Source organism: Molothrus aeneus, chromosome 2 (genome assembly GCF_037042795.1).
Source record: "Molothrus aeneus isolate 106 chromosome 2, BPBGC_Maene_1.0, whole genome shotgun sequence".
Classification (NCBI taxonomy): domain Eukaryota; kingdom Metazoa; phylum Chordata; class Aves; order Passeriformes; family Icteridae; genus Molothrus; species Molothrus aeneus.
In genome coordinates, this window is record NC_089647.1 from 37,354,087 (window position 1) to 37,374,881 (window position 20,795).

Genomic DNA, 20,795 nt, shown 5'->3' on the forward strand with positions numbered 1-20,795 from the left:
ATTGGAAGTTTATGATTAAGTTAACTTCAGCTTATAGCAGGAAAAATATTTTGTGATGTGCAGTTAAATTTAAATTAACTTGATATTTCATGTAATTCTAAATTCTAAAAAGTCCAAATGCAGCTAGTAGCAATCTAAATATTTCTGCAGCAAGAATCAGGTGTTTCAGTGTTTCAAGATGCTCCAGCAAAAAGCTGAACAGGAAACATGGCACAATAGTTTAAGTAATAGATGTAGTTATAATGTAAATGTTATTGGTCAGTTATATTTGTGACTTGCAAAGCAATAAAAAATGCTAGAGGAGGCTGACACTTCAAGATGTTGTGATTGCAGTCACAGCAAATAGGATTTAGGAAGCTCCATTCTAACTTCGAACCATTCTGTTTCTAAATTGCTTATAGAGAGAATCTTTGTGGTTTAACTGTAAAATCTTCCCATCTCTTAAGTGTTTTCATAATCCCAAACCAGTTATTGTTGTGCTTTAAAAGGAGGGGAAAAATAACATAACCAACAAACGAAGCAAGTAAAAACTGTTTGGATTGTTCAAGGAAGGCTGATATGCAAGTGCATCATGCAGAGAATATTCTGTTGATGGCTGATGTTGCAGTGTAATTCTCCCCTCCCCATTAACTGCTGTTTATCAGCAGACAATATTCTTTATACATGTAAAACTAGATATTTTCTGTGTATCAAAGAATGAAAAAAAAATCTAAAGGAAGCCATTAAAGGTTTCTGTGGCACTTTCCATGTGTATAAAAAGCCTGGTGATAGCACAATGCTGGAGTCTGTGTAACCTTACTAGCAAACTTAGGACAAAAAAAACATGATTTAAACAACACTGTTGTCTGTTTGGCACATGCTGTCCTGCTGAAATGCCTCCCCAGTAATTAATGTTGATACCCAGTCTTTCTCTTTGCCCAGCCTCTTCTGGGGAAAAATGGTATCTTGACTTCTATGCTCAGAAAAAGAAAATAATTTAGGTTGCAATACTGTACCTTGTAGGAACAGTAGCCTCTGTTGCACTTTAAATCTTCCTTTCTACTTTGAAGATTTTCTGCCCAAGTAATGGGTTTTTTTCTGGTTTAGAGACATTGTTGCAGGCCCAAAAGTGACTCAGAGGACTCCCATTTATAGAGTATGAGCTGTAAAATGTTCTGGCTTCCAGTGTAGCTATGTCAACACCATCACAAAGTCCATCCCTAAACATATTCTAAGAAGCAGCAAGTGTTGTTTCTTGAAGTTTTGTGTACAGTGATGGAATAATCTTCTGTAATGTTAATGGCATTATGTTTGAGGAAGCTTTAGCAGTTTTTTAAACAAAATGTATCTTCCTTTTTATTAGACTTCTTGTTATACATTACTGAAAAATCTTCTCATAGAGAGACTTAAAGTGGAAATTGTGTTTTGCTAGCAAGAAGTTTGACTTCTGACAATTTTCTAAACAGGATCTGAAGAATCTTTTCACTCACTGCAATTGGAATCTACTCTGAGTGATGACTGTCAGAATGCTGATCAGCCAGGGGATATGAACGTTGTGTCACAGAGACCTTTTGAACAAGCCCCTGGAATTAAAAACAGAGGCAATGAGAGTTGTATTTCACCTGAAAGTGCATATGAAGAGCTGTCAAGAAGTATGGGATGTATTAATCTCCAGTGTTCAGTGGAAGAACTGCAGAACATAAGTCTGATTCACCTGGAAGAGCAAAAATCATTTTATCAACTAGATCCCATACCAGTTACAATGGATGAAACTTTCCCTCAGCAGTTAGTAAAAGAGACTGTGTCTTCTGAAAAGTTACCTTTTGAGGCATTTGATAAGAAGAAGGATGTGAAGCTTCCTGAAAAATCATTTCATGTAGATGAAGTAAATAAAGCTGTGGAGCTGCATTCTCAGTGCAATATGGACATGAAGGAGCCAGATCAAAGCTTTCCAGAAGGACAAGGATCTCTGAGGGTTCTCAGAGAAACCAACTTGGAAGACTCAGACATCCATTTGCACCCTGTTGTACAGCAGAACAGTTCTTTGTTCCAAGGACACGAAAAACATTCTCATCCTGTGCCCAGAGGCTCATGTCATATTCCAGTCTGGGTGAGTAGAACAAATTTCCAAAAGCAGGGGTTTTGTTGTTGCACAAAGTTCCTTTAGACCTTTAATATCTGAAAGCTTGGCAAATGTTGGTTTTACAGTTCTAGTTCCTGTTTCCTGGAGTTTTGCCCTACTCCTTCTTCCAGATCCTAGCACTGAGATAACTAGCAGTAGTTTAAATGAGCTGAGTTCCCACAATGGTTGGAGAAGCTGTAGGATCCCTACTGCATCTCCTTCTCTTAGCACCAAGTCATAGAGCTCATGCAGCTGGCTCCATTTAGAAGCCTGAAGGAGGTAAATAAATTAACCAAAGCATAAGCAAACTTAAAGAAATAGCATTGATGTAGATTTAAAAAAAAAATTTCCCTAGAATTAAGTAATTCAAACTTGTGGAGAGGGGGAGTTTTTGTAGTTGTTTGATTGCTTTGGGTTATTCGTTTCAGTTTTTCAAATTCTGATATACAAATGTTCTTTCTGTATTTCATTTACTGCTTGGGGCAGGTTTTCTTTTTTCTGTATGTAAATGAGCTTCCTTTTTCTGACAATAGTTGTTGTTGTTGCTATTGCTGGAAATACTGGGTTTTTACTGTTTTTCCTTATTGATGTCTTGATTAATTTATTTTCTAGGAGACTGAGTCAGGGCATGGTATTATGGAAGAACCTGAGCTCACTCTGGTAAGCTCCAATGACATCAGTATTGTAGAATCAGACATTGAACATTCTAACCAAGAGAAAATTAAGGAGGATGCAATGGATAACTCAGCATGTGTGGATCGGTCTGAATGTAATGTTTATACTGAGGTGAGCATTATCTAATGTGATTCTGGTTTGAACTTAGTATTAATCACAGTAAGGAGAGACCCCACTGTAGCAGTTAATCCACTGTTGAAAAACAAGAGGTTGTTGTGTTCTCCAAGTTTTGTAATTGCTTTGGATCATCTTGGTTTGATGTTGTGTTTTCCAGACAGATCGAATAGATCCTAAATTTGGGATATTGCTTAGAGTCACTACCTTGTCATATTGACCTAGATAGAGTTTGGGAAGACTTGTTGCAATAAACAAAACCATCTTGCTGGTGTTTGCAAGACTGAATTGTATTTTACTAGTTGAAAACTGAATGAGAGTGTGGGATAAAGTGAAAACTACGGACTAGACAGGAAAAAAAAGGAGAATCCCCTCACCTTGTGAGGATGGAGCCATACCAGACTGCAACAGCAGTTAGAGGGAAAATGAATCAGCTCTTCAAAACTGCCACACTTAATTAACCTGTGGTGTTCTTCTTGCTGCTTGCTTATATAAAGCAAAGGCTGTTGTAAACTGCAGAGGGGTGGGCTATAGTGAGACCACAGCTTGGGTGCTGAAGCACTGATGCAGAACCAATGTCTACAGTGTAGAACTGAGTCTGTTAGATGAACAGATTAAATCATGCACTAATTGCTAGAGCCATCTAGAGAATTCTAGAGCCATCTAGAGAATTGTAAGTGTCTAAGGATGGGATCTTATCAGGTAGCTGATACATGGGTGAGGTGGAGGTTGGCAGCTGGAGGCTGTACTGCTGCAGTGGGTGTCACCTGCCTCTGGAAAATGGGGGGAAAAGACAGAACAGGAAGAGGGGGATGGGGAGAACTGAAGAGAGCAGGAGGAAAGGAAAAGAAATTGGATTTGCAGACCTGTATTAAGAGTTTTTTAGAAAACAGCTTTTTCATACCTATTACCAAAATCCATTTCTGGTTTTTCTTTGCATCAGGCATAAAGGCAAAAGCATGTATTTTATTTGTAGTGGGTCTATGCTAGTGGTACAGTAGTACTGCTTCACTCAAATTTGTCATACATGTTAAGCATTTCCAATCCAATCACTGATCCATTTGAAACAGGAGAGAGAATTTTTGCCACTAACTCCAGATGCAGATGATTCAGCATTCATAAGGCCTGACAGTTCTCCCAAAGCCCAGAGTCCCAACAAGAGTCACTGTCCATCACATCAGACTGCAGGTAATTATGTGGTTCTTCAATACACTGAAGTAGAAAGTATTTTTTAGTATTAAAATCATCAACAAAATACACCTCTCATTTGGAAAACTCAGAGCTGCTTTTACTTAGGTAAGTGCATCCTGCTGTTCAGGCTTGGTCTGTAGTACCTTTGACCAAGGTTTAGTGTGTGTCACATTGACTTGTGTCTTCCTAGGCCAGGCTCTCTCTCATGAAACTTCAGAATCTCTGCCACTAAACTTGGTTTTGTAATGACTTAATTTTGAAAAAATATGTGCAATTTTCTGATTTGTTGTCATAATTTATGTGCTTTTGTTTATTTCTAATTTTTTGTTAGTCCCCCAAGTCATTTAGCCAAAGAATTGTCCTTTTTCCTATTCTGATGGTAGTCTGGAACAGTAGTAAAATACTGACTTTTTTTTGTCCAAGATGAGCTGCAGTAATGTGAAGGTCAGGATTTCACAGAACTTAATTGTGTTGAGGACTTGTCAGGTCTTCATGTTCTGATGCATCCAGCTGCTTTTGATGCAGTATTTCTCAGAGCATTAGTCTGGGCAGACCTGCAGACCATTACTGGATTCCATAGGTCTGAGCTTGCTGCTGGTTCTGCAAGATGCCTCATCATTCAGTGCCATTCTCCTCAAGCCATTTACAAAAGTGCTCAAGCTCAGCATTTTAGAAATACCTTGAAATGCATGACTTATTGCTCATTGTTAAAAGTGAGAAATGTGGAGACTTTTCATTTTCTTTCACAGTGATGCTGCTGGAATTTGCAGCTACATCTGGAAGTTTACAAAAATCTTTTTTAAAAAGAAAGCAGAATTTCATCCAGGAATCTCTGAAAAGAGTAGAAGCAATAAAAAATAAGGAGAGAGAAAATGAAAAGCTGGAAGCAAGAAAGCTTCTAGGAGGAAAGTCTGAGAATCTAAGAAGCAGACAGAAGGAGTCGGGTCTTCTCTCTGGTAGGTTTATGTAGGGGACAAGACACAGCATTAGATATCCCTCCAATTGCTGTTTCAAAGAATAGATTTTATATATATTTTTTTTTTGTTTGCTACATGTTTTCTATTGCAAACTGGGATATTCTTTAATTTGTTTTCTCAGGGAATCAGGGAGCTTTGTTTTCCCTCACTGTCTGGCTGCCTGTGCTGTAAAGGCCCTTAGGGGGGGCTCTTCATATTTCACAATCAGCCCACCTTTATCATCATAAGGTGCCTCTGCAAACCACAGCTGCTTATCACAGAGCAGGCCTGTTTAGCAGACTGGTGCATCCTCTAGTGCCTGCTCCTGGAGACTTGGAGGTCAGCTCTGGAGAGCCACAGATGGCCCTAAGCACAGGCAGCAGCCTCAAGAGTGAAACTGGGGGGATTTATTTTAACTCAGGATGGCATCTCTATTGCTTCATTCTGCTAGCTTGTTTTGAGTTTTGTCATGTCATTTAGAAATCTTTGGAAATATCTCATGCTTTTGAGTTAGGTGAACTAGAGATTTAAATTTAGGATATACATACAAACATATGTTTGGCTTTTTTTTTTTTCCCCTTAGGAAAAAATGGTGCACTTGCCAATCAGTTGAAAAAAGTAGGAGAAGTGAAAGTATCTTCTCCAGAGAATAGGAAGTCTGGAGAAATTGAAATGCACCAGCGTACATCCAGGTATTGCATGAACACAAGTGAGAGAACTCAAAAAAAAAAACCCATAGGAAAAAAGTAGTTAATCTGTGTTTTGTGAAAGCTGCTGCTCAGTCTGTGCTCTTACAGTTGGACCCAGTGCTGCTTAACTTTGAAGAGGTGGGAGAGGAGCCAGGTGTGTTTGATGCAGGTACCCAGTGCAGAGGTGGCACTGAGGAAGGTCACTGCTGGTGTCACCTGCTGCGGCAGCTGTGCCACTTAATGCCTGATATGGGGTGAAATTTGATGCCAAGTTCACTTGGGCACTTAGGAGCAGTAACAGGCCAACAAGTGCTGCTCTGAACAGGGAGAGGGTTTGTTTAATGCAGCTGAAAAAGAATTCAAAGTGATTCTGGATTACTGGGCCATGCAATGAAATTGTCCCAATTGCTAGCAAGTGAACCAGGGCAAAACCTTAAGCTTGTTAACCTACTCCATCTTTGCCAATTCCTTCCTACCCAGACACTGATTTTTTTTGTTTTCACAGACTTTATAATCAGCTTGCAGAAGTAAAAATCAGAAATGAAGAAAAAACAAGGCAAGAAACTTATGCTAAAAACAGAGAAAAGGCTAAAGAGTTTCAAAAGGTAATGATAGTTTCCTACAGTGTCCTCTTGCCCTTTGGTCTCTTGATTTCACTGAGCTTCCAGAGTAATTGAGATGTGGTGTGAATGGAGCTGAAATGGAGACCCTCAAACGAGTCTGGATGTTAAATGATGCCATTGGTACAGCCTGTACAAGAATTTTCTTGTGAAAAACAACTGAGCTCAAGTTTTCTCTAAAAGGCATGTCTGCCTCAGGCTGAATTTTATGACCTGAGCTTGAGCAAAAAGGCTCCAGCTGCTCTAAAGTCTGTAGCAAAATAATAACTTGACCAAATTTCTATTTTTAAGGTAGCATTCTGGGTTTGGTGGTTTTTGGGCTGCTTTGACTACTCTAGGGAGGGTGAGATTCTGGGCATGCCCAAACTTAAAAGGTGCAAGAATCTTGGGGTTTTGATGGCAGTTGTTGTGGAACAGGGTTGAACAAAGGGCCTTGGGCTTGTCAATTCCCCATTTCCTCTCCTGCACCCCAGACAAACAAAAGGAAGTAAATGCTGGATAATCCTCACAGGCTGTGACTACTATGGGGGAATTTAGGTCCAATTCCTGCCTTTAGCCCTGACCAGCTCCCCTGCTTTGTGGTGGAATGAGAGTGGCTGCTCTTGTTGCAGTGCTTTAGAGATTCTTTCTTAACAGAAAAGAGGAATATGACCACCTTCCCCCTGCCGTGTAATCTGTGGCCTCTCTGGAACAGAGGCACTGCTGTCCAGTACAGCACTGCCCATTCCTGTTCTGGTTACAGGCAGTTCCCAGGCATGCTGGCTTTAGGGCAGCCACTTCAGCTTCAGTACTGTGGTCTCATGGTTTGTTGTATTTGCAGAAAATGCTGGAGAAACTGCGGGCCAAGAAGACTTGGAAAGCCCCATGACAGGGAAAGACTTTGAGCAACAAGGGCACACGGTGGTGTTGGTACAATCCAGGCCCCTGGGTGCTGCAGCCTCAGTGGTGAATTGTGAAGCCATTTAGGAATCCTCAGCTTTAAGCTGTAGGAACACTGAGTCCCCTAACCCCTGTGGTCCCCTGTTCAGAGCTCACCACAGCTGCAGGTGGACTGAAGAAACAATGCTTTCTTCATTGTTTGTCTCAGACGAGTTACTGGCCTGAAGGGCTTTTCTTACATGTTAATATTTCAAATAGATTTTGTAAGTTTTGTAATATACATGTATAAAATGTTTTTAAATAAAGTTTTAAGGTTATTTGAATCTCTGGGGAAAAGGACCTTTCTCCTGTAAAGCTGGAGTTTTTAGTCTATTCTTTGCACTGTTTAAGACTAGCAGTATGGTTTCCTGCAGTCACAAGGTACATCTTAAAGCACTTAATGGGAGAACTAAAAACTTACTTCTTCTAAAGAGATGTTTTCTATCCCTGTTTTATCAGCTAAGCACATATCAATTAGGTCAGATTCAAAGCACAACTTTTGCTGTAAATTTAGTTATTAACAGGTGCAGTACCAAGGGCTTTTCATTAATGCTCTTTCTGGTTAAAATGCACCACAGCAAGTCATGGAGTAGGTAGGAATGGGGAAGAGACCTTTAAAGGTCCTGCTTAAAGCTCCAACAAGATTGGCCTGGAGCATTCTCTGCTCCAGGAAGAACACCAGCTCTGAGCCTGTTCACAGGAGGTGCTCCATCCCTGTGCTCATTTTTGCAGCCTCCTCTAACTCTACTCCAAGGAAACTCTTAGAAAGCTGATTTTTGATGAATCAACTCTACACTTCTTTTCACTCATTTCTTTTAATCTGGAGCAGTTGACATGTACTGCAGCAGCAAACCATAAGCCAGATCCAGTCTGTTAAACTCCATGGAGTCAGGTGGAGGCTGTAATACTGGGATCATTATTACAGCATGGAGTAACAAGTTAAAATGAATGTTTAATTCAAAAAACTGCAATAAACACTCTAGGGACGGTTCTTTCTTTGTCTGGAACACCTGTGCAGTTCTTTGGAGCAGGCTTGCATCAACATCAGCAGGATCTAAGAGAGGAAAAATATCTATTAACATTTTCTATCCAAATAAAAACAACTTTTCTAATATCCAATCTAAACCTCTCCTGGCACAAGTTGAAGTCATCTCCTCTAATTTTTGTTAATTGGCAGGCCAACCCCCACCTCACTACACGCTTCTTTCAGGGGGTTGTATAAAGCAGAAGACTCCCCCTGTGCCACCTTCTCTCCAGCTCCCTCAGCTGCTCCTCATGAAACTTGGTGCTCAAGTTACCCTTCCCCAGCTCCACTGCCCTTCTCTGGACACACAAACAGCAACTGGGCTGCAAGACTGCTCAAACCACAACTGTAGCAACCCTGTTCCTTAATGCCCCATGCTGCAAGTTCTTGCTTCAGAATGGAACTGAGCAGCCTCTCCTCCACATCAGCATCAAAAAACGCTGAAGGCAGCTGGGTAAGGCCCTTTTCCAGCCCAGGAGGCCCAACTACACGAGGTGTTATCTCCTCACAAATAGACCATAGTACACGCAGAGTGTCCACGGCATCCTGCAGAGGATTTCAATATGCGGTCACCGCGTTAAGAGCTGCTGGTTTTTCAGCCACGCAAACCCTCTTTGAAGTGACCTTCAATTTTTTTACAGTCTCAGCCTTTTTGCTAAGTGCCCTTACCTTCATACTCTCTTTGCTAGCTCCCACATGGTGTTTCTCATGCCTCTGACAGGCAGCAACTTGGTGGCAGACCCTAGGAGTTAAAAGAGTTGGGTTGGGTTAGTACAGGGGAAAGTGCACCTTGGGTGTAAATTACGTGGAACAGCCTATGGCTCCTGTTTTTGCTTCTGTTTCAAAGAACCAAACTCAGCAGGAGCTCTGGAATTAAATCAGCAAATCACTTAACTGGAACTTTTGCTCCCCTGTAGCTTAAGTGTTGAAGATGCCCAAGGATACATCCCTACACCTCAGGCAGAACTTGCTCTTAACAGCAGCAGGGAGTATTGTGTCCTTGACCCATGTTAAAGCTTTATGCCCAGCAGACTTGGTGCCACCTCCTGTGGCAGCAGAGGAGTCTGGTGGATTTGCTTTATGGTCATGTCCACAGCTCACCAGAAACAGTAACATCCCAGCAGCCTTGGTAATGACCAGATACTCCTCTCACTGCTCTTACAGGACTTCAGTGAATAGCCCAGGTGCCCATGTTTTCCAGTGAAGGACCAATCAATCCTGCCAATACACAACCCAAGTTGTGAACAAGCCTCAAGTATGGCACAAACTCCAAGTACTGAGGAATTCCTCACAGCCAACAGCAGTTAATTCAGACACCTGTACTACAAATGGCTGCACAACTGTGACTGCAGTTTTAAGTATAAATACACACAAGAATGACTCACAGATAAGTGATCTCCTCAGATACGGCCAAGATCTGCAGTGATCACTACCCAGTAATCTCTGGTACTCACAGCCATTTCTACACTTAGTTCTACAACAGTTTAGTAGTTCCCATGTTTACAGTCATACAAAGCTAATACACCAAATGTAAAATCATATGGAACTAGTAACTGAGTGCTTACCTGTCAAACAAATTGCTTCCATCTTTTTAACTCAGGGAAATTCAATTCACTTTATTCTGTATCCTCAAGCACCTGTTAGAAAGAATTGAATGCACTTGCTGAGTTCCAGAGCCCACTAGCCAGTTTTCACACAGATAATCAAAATGAAGACAAATTAAAACATTTATTTTTATTTATTACATGAAAATAAGTACACTGAAATCCCTTTAGAGGTTAAAGATTGTTTCAGCAAAAATACCTGGTTTAACAGGCACAGCAAGACTGAAAACGAAGGATGCCAAATGCTGCACTGGTGTAGCACTGCTTTTTGAACATCCCACCAGGAGAAGGCTGCTGGGTGCACAGACTTTCAACCACCACAGCTTGTTTTACATTTGAGCTTCTTGCATGCACCAGGCAGTAAGAGGTACTCTCCACAGAACTGCCGTGCAGCTGAGCTGGAGAACAGACTAACATCAACAGCAGCTTCAGAATTCTCCTGTGTGAAGATTTATACTTTTTCCAGAGTACTTTGCTTCTTTTACTTTGAATTCTTTGTTCTGTAGAACAGAATCCAGGGATTTTAACAGTATAGCAGTAACTTGGCTGGACTGCTCAGAAATTAACTCTTTAAACCCCATACTTGAAGAAATTAACCAAATATTGCTGCTCAGTATGAAACTGTGGAGCATCCTTATACAAAAAAAATGCAGCAAGTTTAATGAAGTTACTTCATAACATACATAGCAGTGCTGTCTCTTCTTACCTACAGCCACTGAAACAAGAAATAATCACTCCTGCATGATTAAAGGGGAGAATAGACTTGTTTCAAGCCATCCAGAAAACAAGCAGCAAAAAAATTGTTGCAAGTCAGGTGCCTACACAAAAACCTGGGCAAGAGACAAAGTTCAGCCAATGTAATTCAGAATGTCAGTTGCACCTGAAGTCCCAGAACAGACTGAATTTTTACTCCAACTAAGCTTTTCCATTTGAATCACTTTTTGGTTTGTATTCCAAGCATGTTGCAGTACACCTAAAGGAGAACACTGGGCATCCTGCATTCCTCAGATTGTATGCTAACATTTGTCTTGCAGTTTTATCCCACAGAGCTAACAGGTAGTTCAGTGGGTAAAGCCAAACCACAAGTTTAATCTGTGAGGCGTTTCCAACGACATGAACCTACAGGAAAGATCCCATCGGGATAGACCTCAACACTTCTGGTGCTACAAATTAACACGGGAGATAAGAAACCAAAATCAAGCAGACTGGGAAAGTACCTGGTACAGATCACAGTGTCATTTATGTTGTTTCAAGATATTCTGGAGTAGGAAGAGGGTGAGATACGCTAGCACCTCCTTCATATTAGCAAGTTTTTAATTACAAGTTAAGTTACCTGAGAAGCAAACATCAATGGGAATTATCTACAGAACTCTGCAGAATCCTCCCTCTAAGTTTCCTACTGAGTGTAACTTACTGGTCAATGCAAAACTATCAGTTAAAGCAGTTAACCTGTTCATCTCGTTTGTGACTGAGGAATTTATATGAACATTCCTTGGGCAAACTTAGGTTACAATAAATTCTTCCTTTAACAGAATGAACAATCCATTAAGATATAGTAGTGTAATGTTGAAAACAGTCCCTGAAACCTTCACAGTAAGCTTGGTCTGAGAGAATCCTGGCCTACTGAGGACCAGAGCCCCTCAGTCTTTAAGGTATAGGCAGAATTTCAGATGTCACACTAACCCTTGAAACAGCTTCAGACTTTGTGAAATGGCAGCCTGCATTTCTTTCTTCTTCACTTTCTCTAAGTACCTGCAACCAGGAAAGAACAAGTAAAGTTACAAACCAGCATACAAATCAGCAGAACCTACAATAGTATTAAGTAAATTTGTTCAGAAAGGCTCTTCTCATTCACTCTCTTCAGAGCAGTTGAACATTTTGCCAATCATCACAACAATTTTCTCACAGCATTCTTAAGTTTGGGGAAAAATAAGCTCTCATGTTTTCTGAAACAACACTGCATTTTCTCAGTAAGAGAGGAGCAGCAGTATAACCAGCTCACCAAGTTAAAGACAGGTAGCTGACCTGAAACGGGTAAGGGTAAAAAAAACCAGGGACACAAACTTACCAAGATGCTAGTTCAGACCTGACATCAGGTGAACTTCCTAAAACAAAATAAATTGTTGTATCTTAGTAATACTTTTAAGTTTCCTCAGTATTTTAGCAGTTCATCAAGACTTGAGTGCTTTAATCTCCATATGAAGCCAGGCAGAGTAGTCCAGTTACACTGGCTGAATGCTGATGACACAACAAAGCACTTCATCTGCCATCAAACCACAGCCCAGTTTATCACACAACTACCAACAAGGCCCATCTGCACCTGAAGAGACCGGAGCACAGAAGGTAAAACTAAGGGAGTTACCTCACAAAGAAAGCATGGAAGAGACCATTGTAAGACACCTTAAAAATATGCTTTTAATAAACCATCTACAGGAATTCAGCACTGCAAGTATTTTTTCTCTACTGCTAATTCTACTTCTTTTAGTACACAGGATGCAGAATTGAGGCACATTAACTCACATTTATGCTTAGATTTCACAGTAGCTGCATTTTTAAGTATGTTTTCAGAATTGTCCCACTAAGTGAATTTGTTACAGGTCTCATTGTCACCACTGCAATTAAGTGTACAGCGAGGAAAGCAGAACCTGTTACTCTTCTAGCCACGTTTTCCAATTCAGACACACTGCAGGTTGTGTCTAGCTGCTGAAGAACGAGGCATAAAAACTCCACAATGTCTTTACAATAGCCTGGGTTTTAAACTTAGCCAAGGAACTCGGAAAGAAACCTGTCTCTAGTGGTCATCTGGAGCTTGGATTTTTTGTTGTTTCAAAATACTTTTTCTTATCAAAAGGCAGCCAAGAAGTTAAGACTTGAGCTTTTAATCTTCATACAACTACCTCCACCTAGGAAAAAACCCAACTGTTTCCTCAATACTTATGTGTATATATATATATATATTGTAATACTTATGTATATATTATATATCGTAATACTTACAATACCTGAGTAGAGGCTTTCCAATCTGTTCCACACATCACAGGGATGCCCTTTTAAGAAAAAATATTTTGGAACAATGTCATTAGTTTATACTTTTATCCTGTAACAGTTTAACAGTTTTTTGATGTTGTATTTGAAAATCTTCTCACTAATAAACACTAAATCTACTTGTTTCAACAGAAATACCAAGTTTAACCAGCACATCTGCATGAAAACCAACGATGCCAGCTGTTGAAATACTGTAGCACTGCTTTTTGAACACCTCATCAGGAAGACACTGCTGGGTGCAGATACCATACAGTGCAAAAATTAGTCTGATTACTTGCTGTGGGAATAGCACTAAACTGTAGAAACCCAATGGTCTTATGCTGAAGCTCAGAAGAAACACAAAGCTCACCTCTTTTGCTACCATGCTGCACAGATGTCCACTGAAGTAAAGGATTTGTGAATCAGGTCAGTAAACAGCCTTAAGAACTCAGAGATCCCCAAGTAGTTACAACTGCTGCTGCAGTGTGAGTGTGTTCATCTGCAAAGAAAGATACAACCAAACTACACTTCTGAAAATTCACAACACCAAACTCTAGATTGATCAGTATTTAAATGAATGAATGCCATTTGAGGCCATGCAAATATTGTCCCTTCATATAAGTAACACAACTAATACATTCATCAGCTGTGGGTTGCAAAAGAAGGGTTTTTTCTAAGCACTAGGTTCCAGGTTTTTTGTCTACAGCAAAAGACAAAACCTGATCAAGTGCTGGAACAGAGTGAACACATTTATTTTTTTACATTTTTTAAAACAGCATTTGAAGCTACTTCCCAACCGACTACATACTTACTGTTAGCAGCAGCAGAAGCTGACGGTTACCACACTTGCCAGTCCCAGAGACAGGTAGCTTGAGCCAAGGGAACTGTGGTGAGGAGCTCAGAACCACATACACTCCTTGGAACAACGTACACTGTGCCCACCTGATGTGCTCCTAATGCAGTTCTCTACCTACAGCCATGGCCAAGTGAGATGTCTGCTCCTATCCTCTCACTCAAGAATGTTCCTGTACGGTTTCACTACTGGCCAATCCTCAGCTCAGTGTTTCCCATGTCTATGGGGTTTTCCTATGCTGTATCCTTACTAGGTGATCTCTTCCATGCTATTCCCTACATTGTCCCAAGCCATGCAAACTTGGCAACATCCTACAGTAAGAAGCCTTCACAGCCATGTACATGCTAGACTACCAGCTGCTCTCTGCTGTCCCTCCTGTTCTTGCAAGAGAGATGAATTAAGATGGAATTTTACTCCAGGGAAGCCACCAGAAGCTACAGCTGTTGATACACCCTGGTACAGAAAGTGTGGGTGAGGCACCACAAAGACACTGAGGGGAAAGTAGTTCCTCAACATCTTTAGCAGAGAAAATTCCAGGCAGTGTTGTCTAAACCAAATCAGACAAAGCTGCAGCATTTGACCGAAGGTAAAGCTTTTGTTTTTTTAAAAAACTGCACTTTCAAGTATTCAAAAACTCAAGTTTTTGTTCAAAGAGAGGCTACAGGCTTTTATTTTGGTCAGACTGATGAAAGGTATGTAGCACTGAACTCATACCCGGGAATTTTCACACTCACAAGCTGCTCAGCTGTGGAGCACTGTAATGTGTTTATTTTAACTATGGAGCACTGCCTTTTCAAAAGCTTTTGTGAAATAATGCAAAAAAGGCTACCTGAAGGAAACAAAACTGAGACCCAAGTAACATCTTACCTTATGCAGCAAGAAAACCAAGACATATTTCATCTTCCAAAACAACAAACTAGAAGAGAAAGAAAAGCAAAGTGATAAAAACTGTCATATACAGTCAAATAACTCAAAGTTACTTAAATCAAAGCTTGATTTTGGCAATCAATTTAGCAGCTGTGATAAGCTTGATTTTAATGCATAAATTTATCCAGTTCTAATCAGAATTGAAATTTTATTCATTTCTGAGTCACTCAACAGTTGAACAGCTGAATTAATCACATGAACTGCAGAATGAACAGGACTCCACATACCCCTCACTATGCCCTAGATCCAGGATGAGTCTTTCAAGCCTTTAAGTATTTCTCAGGGAGACACCCAAAGAGTTACATTTAGCCATTAATTCTGGACCACTTTTAGTTGTGATCTTTAAATGCTGAAGGGTAATTTCTGCAGACCTAAAGCTATCAAGCTGCATTTGGGAAACTTCCTTAGAGAGGTCTGGGACCTTAATTCAAGCATGTAAATAACACAGCTTGACTTGCTGTCAATATTGAGCACCTACTGCAAACCTCCTGAGACTGTCAGTTTCATCTGAAGGAAATTTAATAGCAGACAAAGCCTTTTTTGCTCCCTCAGCACAGATTACTTTTACCTGCTGAACAGCTGTCAGTTAGCTGCTGACAAGAGTACCTGAGTAAGGCTGTGAGGTGACTCCTTTTTTAATCTTCCTTATTCACAAGTCAACATTTTAAACATTTATTACTTCAGCTACCAAAACTGCTGCAGGAGGTCTCAGTGATATTTAGACCACTTCTAAACACTAGCCATGTTTCCTACTGACTAAAACACCTTTGAGAAAGGTATTTGCATCTGGGGCAATGCCTGGCAAGTACTATTAATAAAGAGCTTTTAGCTTCTGCTAAGTCATGTTCACATCAGAAACCATTCTGGACAGAGGGGGGAAAGAGGGAAAAAGTAATTTTTAACCCAAGATTTACTATATTGCCACAGTTATTTTTACAATAACGTACAACTTCAGATTATTGTATGAGATTAAGGAGCAGAGAATTAGTTTTCTGAGTTTATTCCACATGGAATAGACAATCTCAATCATACAAAATTGGATTTGATTATCATTCAAATACATTAACCACATTTTTTAATAGACTTTTGTCAAAATCAACCAACCACTTCTGCATTTTTATGATTGGCTTGCATTAATCTTTAATTCTTTCTTCAACCCTTTAACTTCTAAAGTATTTCAAGCCTGCACCTCTAAGACAGAAAAACAATCTCTCAAGGACCACCCACAAAGGAATCTGCTATTGAAGAAAGGCATCTAAACTGCCCTTTTAACTTGAGCATACCGATGTATACGTGCTTTTCTATATACACATAGATAGAGAACAGCACAGTATACAATTGAAAGCTAAGCACGAGGACAAGTTATTCTATTTTTGTAACTGTCTGAGACACAAGCCCAATATACTCACAGTAAGGCAAATGTGCCTGGGCAGCTGGGTGGAGAGCTGAACACTGATTCCAGACCAAAGTTTTAAACCAAACAGGCCCATGAAAAGGTATCTGAGGAATGACCACTGCCACCTCATTGGTCCATTTGCTGTTCACCAAGGAGAGCCTTGCAGAGGCACAGAGTTCTCTTCAGCACCCTCTTATTCATCCACTATTTCAATCACTTCAGGTGTTTTGGCATGTTTTCTTCGTGGCTTTAACTTCTTTTTTTTGGGAATTGTGCTGCTTAGAATAAAAGAGCTGTTCTCCTAAGAAAATGGAAGACAGAAGTAGAAACAAGTCTAGTTTTGACATACTTATGTAAGATTTTAGTACTACATTTTTGGATGTTAAGAACTCTAGAGAACTGCAGAATTCCTATAATTGCAGCATTACATTGAAGAGAAGTGTGGACTACGAACCTCCTTCTGCACTAACATCAGAATTCAGAGGTTACACAACTCTGGATCTAAGCTCAAGAATTAAATACTGAAGATATTATCTACTAATTCTTTAACTTCAGAACAGGAAGTCTAGAGCATTTCTGAAGTTAAGGAGTGCTTACTTACCACTACTCTGGCATCAAGTTGTTCCTGAGTATCAGAATTCAAGCTGTCCTCATCATCACTGAAAAAAAAATAGTTTAAACTGTTTACTTTTATAGAACCTTAAAATGTATTAACTACAAGCCCTTAAGTGAACAGTAGCTGAAAGACAGCATTTTACCTTTAACACTGTCTTTTTGGCTTCCTAAAGGTTATCAGTGTATTTACAACAGCAAGTATTCTTTACTTTACGATCTTTTTATTGCACTAAGCTAATTGCTCAACCCTGAAGACCAAAGATAACACTCTGGTTTTTAATAATGTAAAAAGGTATTAAAATTATCCTTTAGTATTTGTTTTAGAACACTGCATTTTATTTGGGATAACATTAGAGGAGTGCATTTCAGCAAACACTTTAATTTCTACCAACAATTATCAGTCTTCAGATCAAATTTTAAAAAATTCTTTCTGTGAGAACTTTTATATTACCATCTACAAACACAGAATACCCCAAAAGATAGCGCACTTTGTTCCCAAAATAAACAATGCTTTCATAGGTTAAAAGGACAGGAGAACAACTGAACTTGATACACACACATTTATATGTTAATAAAGCACAAAAAAGCAAACCAAGATGAACATACTCTGTCTCCTCAATAGGGGAAATGGGGCCTTCATCATCTAAGTATTTGTGCTTCCGTAACACCATACACTCTTTTTCTAAGTCGTCACTGGCCTGAAGGGCTTTTAAAGCTTTTTTAAGATGTTCTTCATATTTAAGCACTTCAATGTACTTGAAATATCCCTTTGCAGCTGCTTGCTGTAGAAAAAAATACTAACGTAAGATCTTAAAAGTACCACTATAAAGCACTTACATTGTGAACTGATAATGTAACATTTTATCAACACCCATATATATTCTTGCATTGTTTGCTTTAAAAGGTAATAATTTTACAACATCAAGTATCCTGTTTAATAGAAGTAAAATCTGTTTCATTGTTTTATTCTAGTAGAAGCACAACAGACCCCATTTTAATTCACAATTTTTAGACTAAAGAAATATTTATCCTACATAACAGAGGACTTACCTCATAGCCAAGAACCATCTTTAAGGGAATATGTTTCTCCCCATAATGTTTTTCAACAAAAGGGAACTGAAAACCTCTGTCTAGAAGCCTTCTCTTTTGTTCCTGAGGTGAGGCTGTCAGTGGGGGCCTCCCTGTGGGCATGTGTGTGCTCTCATACTTTTTCTTCTTGCTCTTCCGTGCCTGTATTTTGTATTTTCGGTGTGCGGCGGCTTTGAACTTCCTTCCCCTAAAGTGATAGGCAAAAATGGCCTTCAAATTGAGTTTTGACTTCTGCTGCTTGGGAACAGCCAATGATTTCCCTGGACTTTGGGGAGACAGTGAAGAGTCTGAGGAGCTTTCATTGTCAGGTACTTCTGTACCAGATTCAGCTTGTTGCCTTGAAGATTGAGATCGCCTTTTCTGCTTTGAAGGTGCAATGGAGCACTGAGGACGAGCAGCAGAGACGTCACTGAAGAAGAAAAAAGTATTTACTTTCAAAAGAAGGTTCACTTTTAAGAAATATTACACAGGTTCTCCACAGAAAAAATTCCAGACTAGAGACAGAAGCTTACCTTTCTGAATCACTGCTGATCAGTAAAACCTCAGTTGAGGCAGCTGATGATTTACACATGCTGTTGGGATGATCTGCAGACTCCCCAGGAGCAGCCACCTTCTGCCTTGACCGCTCTGTTCCTGTACTCCTTTGCCATGAGCACACCTCAGATGGCTCCTCCTCCTGATGGCTGATCAGCTCCTGGGCATCAGGGTAATCAGAGCCAGAAGCCTGGGGCTCATCAGTATCAGTCATGTTTCAGTTTGCCCTAGAAGGCAATAAGAATTCAAGAAACTAAAAAAAAAAATGTACATTAATCAGGCAACAAACTTTCTACTACTCCACTCCTGATCACAGGGTAAACTTAAGAACTTAAGAACTCAAGTTTCCTGAGGAAACTTGAGCAGAGATTTTTCCTATGAACCATGACCAGTTACATTCTTCATACTGACATTAGTCATAGCCACTAAACTTAAGATATTCACAGCATAACTGAGGTCAGACAATTTTTGAGTCTTTTTAGTTCAGCTCTTGCCCAAAGGAACGCAAACATCAGTGGTGCAACAGATTGTTCAGACTTACTGAGATGAATTCTGAATGTTTTAACCCTGTCTGTACTAGTTAAGTTTGCCTCCAAACAAGCACACATACACATAGCCAATGGCTTCTTATACTTGTAAGGATATTGCAGTTTCACGTCATACATAAATATTCACTTCACTGTTATTTAAAACCTTTAAATTAATCAAAGATAGTGTCATCAAGACAAGCAATGACATTTCCCTTCTGTTCTTTTGTGGGCTCTAAGATACCTAAAATCTCCTGCTCTTAATTCATCACCCACTTATTTGGCTGTCAATAATCAGAGTCCAGCCCCAGAACTAAAATGTTATTTTCACTTGAATCTGCAAGACAACACAGTCCAGTTCTTTAGTGGCCCAAGTCTTTACAAAAGGGACTGTAACACTCAGCAAAGGAACCTAGTTTTCCTCTGTATGAGCCCAAAGTTATTTTACCTGTTAGTCATTTACTAGCCCAGTAAACCTGCATCTTTCTAATTTTACTGTGCTTTATAGAGTTTTACAAACTCATCATAAAATCCATTAATATTTTAAATGTTATTACACAGTCAGCATCTGAAGACACTAGAGCAGAGTTTATCCAATGTCCTCACATAACCTGCAGCACATGATCCTGAGGGCACATGCACATAAAGGATTAGATCCAGTCAGAATTTAGGAAAGGCAGGTCCCAACTAACCCACCTGATCTCCTTCTCTGACCAGTGTATGACGCAAAGGCTGTGGATGTTGTCTGCCTGCATTTTAGTAAAGCTTTGGGACAGCATTTCTCACAGCATTCTCCTGGAGGAACTAGCTGGTCATGGTTTGGATGGGTGCACTGTTCATTGCATGAAAAACTGGATGGATGGCTGGGCTCTGAAAGTGGTGCTGAATGGAGTTATATCCAGCTGGTAGCTCGTCTTAAGGGATCAGCGCTGGGGCCAGACCAGTCATGTCCACAAACGACCTCAAAAAGGGGATTAAGTGCACCCTCATTCAGCTGGCAGGCGACACCAAGCTGGGTGGGAATGATCTGCTGGAGAGCAGGAAGGCTCTGCAGAGGTGTCTGCACAAGATGAATTTGACTGAAGCCAACTGAGTGAGGTTCAACAAGGCAAAGTGCTGGGTCTTGCACTTGGGTCACAGCAGAAAAGACCCTGGGGGTGCTGGTCAACTGTAGCCCAGTATGGTCCAGGGTGTGCCTAGGTGGCCAAGGCCAATGGCATCCTGGCCTGTATCAGCAATAGCAGCGACAGCAGGACAAGGGCAGGGATTGTCCCCCTGTACTAAGCAGTGGGGAGGTCTCACCTCAAACCCCGTGTTTCATTTTGGGCCCCTCACCACAAGAAAGACGCTCGTGCCAGCTTTGCTATGCCTTTGAAAGAACATTGCTCAGGCTGGCTCACCCACGGCCTGACAAACACGAAGCCCAGAAACGAAACCAACCAACGCCAGAGCCAGGACTGCGGCAGCAATGCCCCTCTGAGCGCACAGGCCCTGCCGGGTACTCACAAGTCGCAGCTCAGCATCTTTCGAGGTCTCTACCGCAGCTCCGGCATGCAGCGCTGGCACAGCACGCAGATCCCTTAGGGAAGAAAAGCAACCATATAAATTTGCTGAAGGCCTAACAAAGGCACCCGGCGCACCCCTCGCCAGGCTCGGCTGCCAGCAGCGCGCCGGGGGCCAGCGCCACGGCAAGGCCTTTCGAACGCGGGCAGGCACCAAGGCACCACGGGCCGGGAACACCGCTCCCACGGGGCCCCCCACCGACCACCGCCACACGCCCCGGTCCTCGGGGCACGACTCCACACCGCCCGGACTATCCCTCCAGCCCCGGCTTCCGCGGTCCCGGGCCCCAGCAGCGCGGATGGCGGCGGATCCGCCCGCACAGACCGACCCACCTCCGCCCGCCGCTGCCCTGCCGCAAAGGACGCACAATTCCCG

At 41.0% G+C, this 20,795-nt stretch overlaps 2 protein-coding genes and 7 non-coding genes across 10 annotated transcripts in view; 1 reads left to right on the forward strand and 8 right to left on the reverse strand.

Moving 5' to 3' along the window:
- CEP295 (centrosomal protein 295) overlaps positions 1-7,561 on the forward strand; it is a 43,537-nt gene extending 35,976 nt beyond the window's left edge. Inside the window, exons 23-29 of the mRNA XM_066544704.1 lie at positions 1,446-2,089; positions 2,714-2,887; positions 3,961-4,078; positions 4,831-5,037; positions 5,621-5,729; positions 6,232-6,331; positions 7,167-7,561. Coding sequence (XP_066400801.1) covers positions 1,446-2,089; positions 2,714-2,887; positions 3,961-4,078; positions 4,831-5,037; positions 5,621-5,729; positions 6,232-6,331; positions 7,167-7,214 — 1,400 coding nt within the window. The 3' untranslated portion in view covers positions 7,215-7,561. The remainder of the gene's footprint in view (positions 1-1,445; positions 2,090-2,713; positions 2,888-3,960; positions 4,079-4,830; positions 5,038-5,620; positions 5,730-6,231; positions 6,332-7,166) is intronic.
- A 635-nt stretch (positions 7,562-8,196) lies between these two features.
- TAF1D (TATA-box binding protein associated factor, RNA polymerase I subunit D) lies at positions 8,197-20,769 on the reverse strand. 2 transcript variants are annotated; one of them, XM_066544706.1, is made up of 15 exons: positions 20,753-20,769; positions 20,364-20,436; positions 18,309-18,557; positions 17,758-18,205; positions 17,314-17,489; positions 16,694-16,751; positions 16,106-16,393; positions 14,637-14,685; positions 13,287-13,415; positions 12,895-12,939; positions 11,961-11,997; positions 11,576-11,644; positions 9,854-9,925; positions 8,958-9,030; positions 8,197-8,318 (listed from the first exon to the last, which is right to left on the reverse strand). In XM_066544706.1, exons 3-7 carry the CDS (start codon positions 18,542-18,544, stop codon positions 16,286-16,288), a joined length of 1,026 nt encoding a protein of 341 aa, XP_066400803.1. In that variant the 5' UTR covers positions 18,545-18,557; positions 20,364-20,436; positions 20,753-20,769; the 3' UTR covers positions 8,197-8,318; positions 8,958-9,030; positions 9,854-9,925; positions 11,576-11,644; positions 11,961-11,997; positions 12,895-12,939; positions 13,287-13,415; positions 14,637-14,685; positions 16,106-16,285. The 2 variants fall into 2 exon arrangements, with proteins under 2 accessions (XP_066400803.1, XP_066400802.1); XM_066544705.1 differs by having other exon boundaries at positions 12,890-12,939.
- Positions 10,072-10,214, reverse strand: LOC136553832 (small nucleolar RNA SNORA8). The gene has a single exon (XR_010783233.1). It is a non-coding gene; the product is annotated as a small nucleolar RNA SNORA8 (small nucleolar RNA).
- Positions 10,914-11,045, reverse strand: LOC136553836 (small nucleolar RNA SNORA18). Its single transcript, XR_010783237.1, has one exon. It is a non-coding gene; the product is annotated as a small nucleolar RNA SNORA18 (small nucleolar RNA).
- LOC136553830 (small nucleolar RNA Z40) lies at positions 11,719-11,791 on the reverse strand. Its single transcript, XR_010783231.1, has one exon. It is a non-coding gene; the product is annotated as a small nucleolar RNA Z40 (small nucleolar RNA).
- LOC136553833 (small nucleolar RNA SNORA1) lies at positions 12,479-12,610 on the reverse strand. Its single transcript, XR_010783234.1, has one exon. It is a non-coding gene; the product is annotated as a small nucleolar RNA SNORA1 (small nucleolar RNA).
- On the reverse strand, positions 13,056-13,194 carry LOC136553831 (small nucleolar RNA SNORA8). The gene has a single exon (XR_010783232.1). It is a non-coding gene; the product is annotated as a small nucleolar RNA SNORA8 (small nucleolar RNA).
- On the reverse strand, positions 13,521-13,648 carry LOC136553840 (small nucleolar RNA SNORA40). Its single transcript, XR_010783240.1, has one exon. It is a non-coding gene; the product is annotated as a small nucleolar RNA SNORA40 (small nucleolar RNA).
- Positions 14,826-14,897, reverse strand: LOC136553843 (small nucleolar RNA SNORD5). The gene has a single exon (XR_010783243.1). It is a non-coding gene; the product is annotated as a small nucleolar RNA SNORD5 (small nucleolar RNA).
- Positions 20,770-20,795: the final 26 nt, after the last annotated feature.

Bases quoted from the DNA above. Each gene is read 5' to 3' on its own strand.
- TAF1D (XM_066544706.1), bottom strand. From the start codon at position 18,544: ATGACTGATACTGATGAGCCCCAGGCTTCTGGCTCTGATTACCCTGAT. The intron at 18,206-18,308 runs GTAAGCTTCTGT...TTTCTTCTTCAG, and splicing joins ATCAGCAGTGATTCAGAAAG to TGACGTCTCTGCTGCTCGTC. The intron at 16,752-17,313 runs GTATGTTCATCT...TTTTTTTTTCAG, and splicing joins TCCCCTATTGAGGAGACAGA to TGATGATGAGGACAGCTTGA.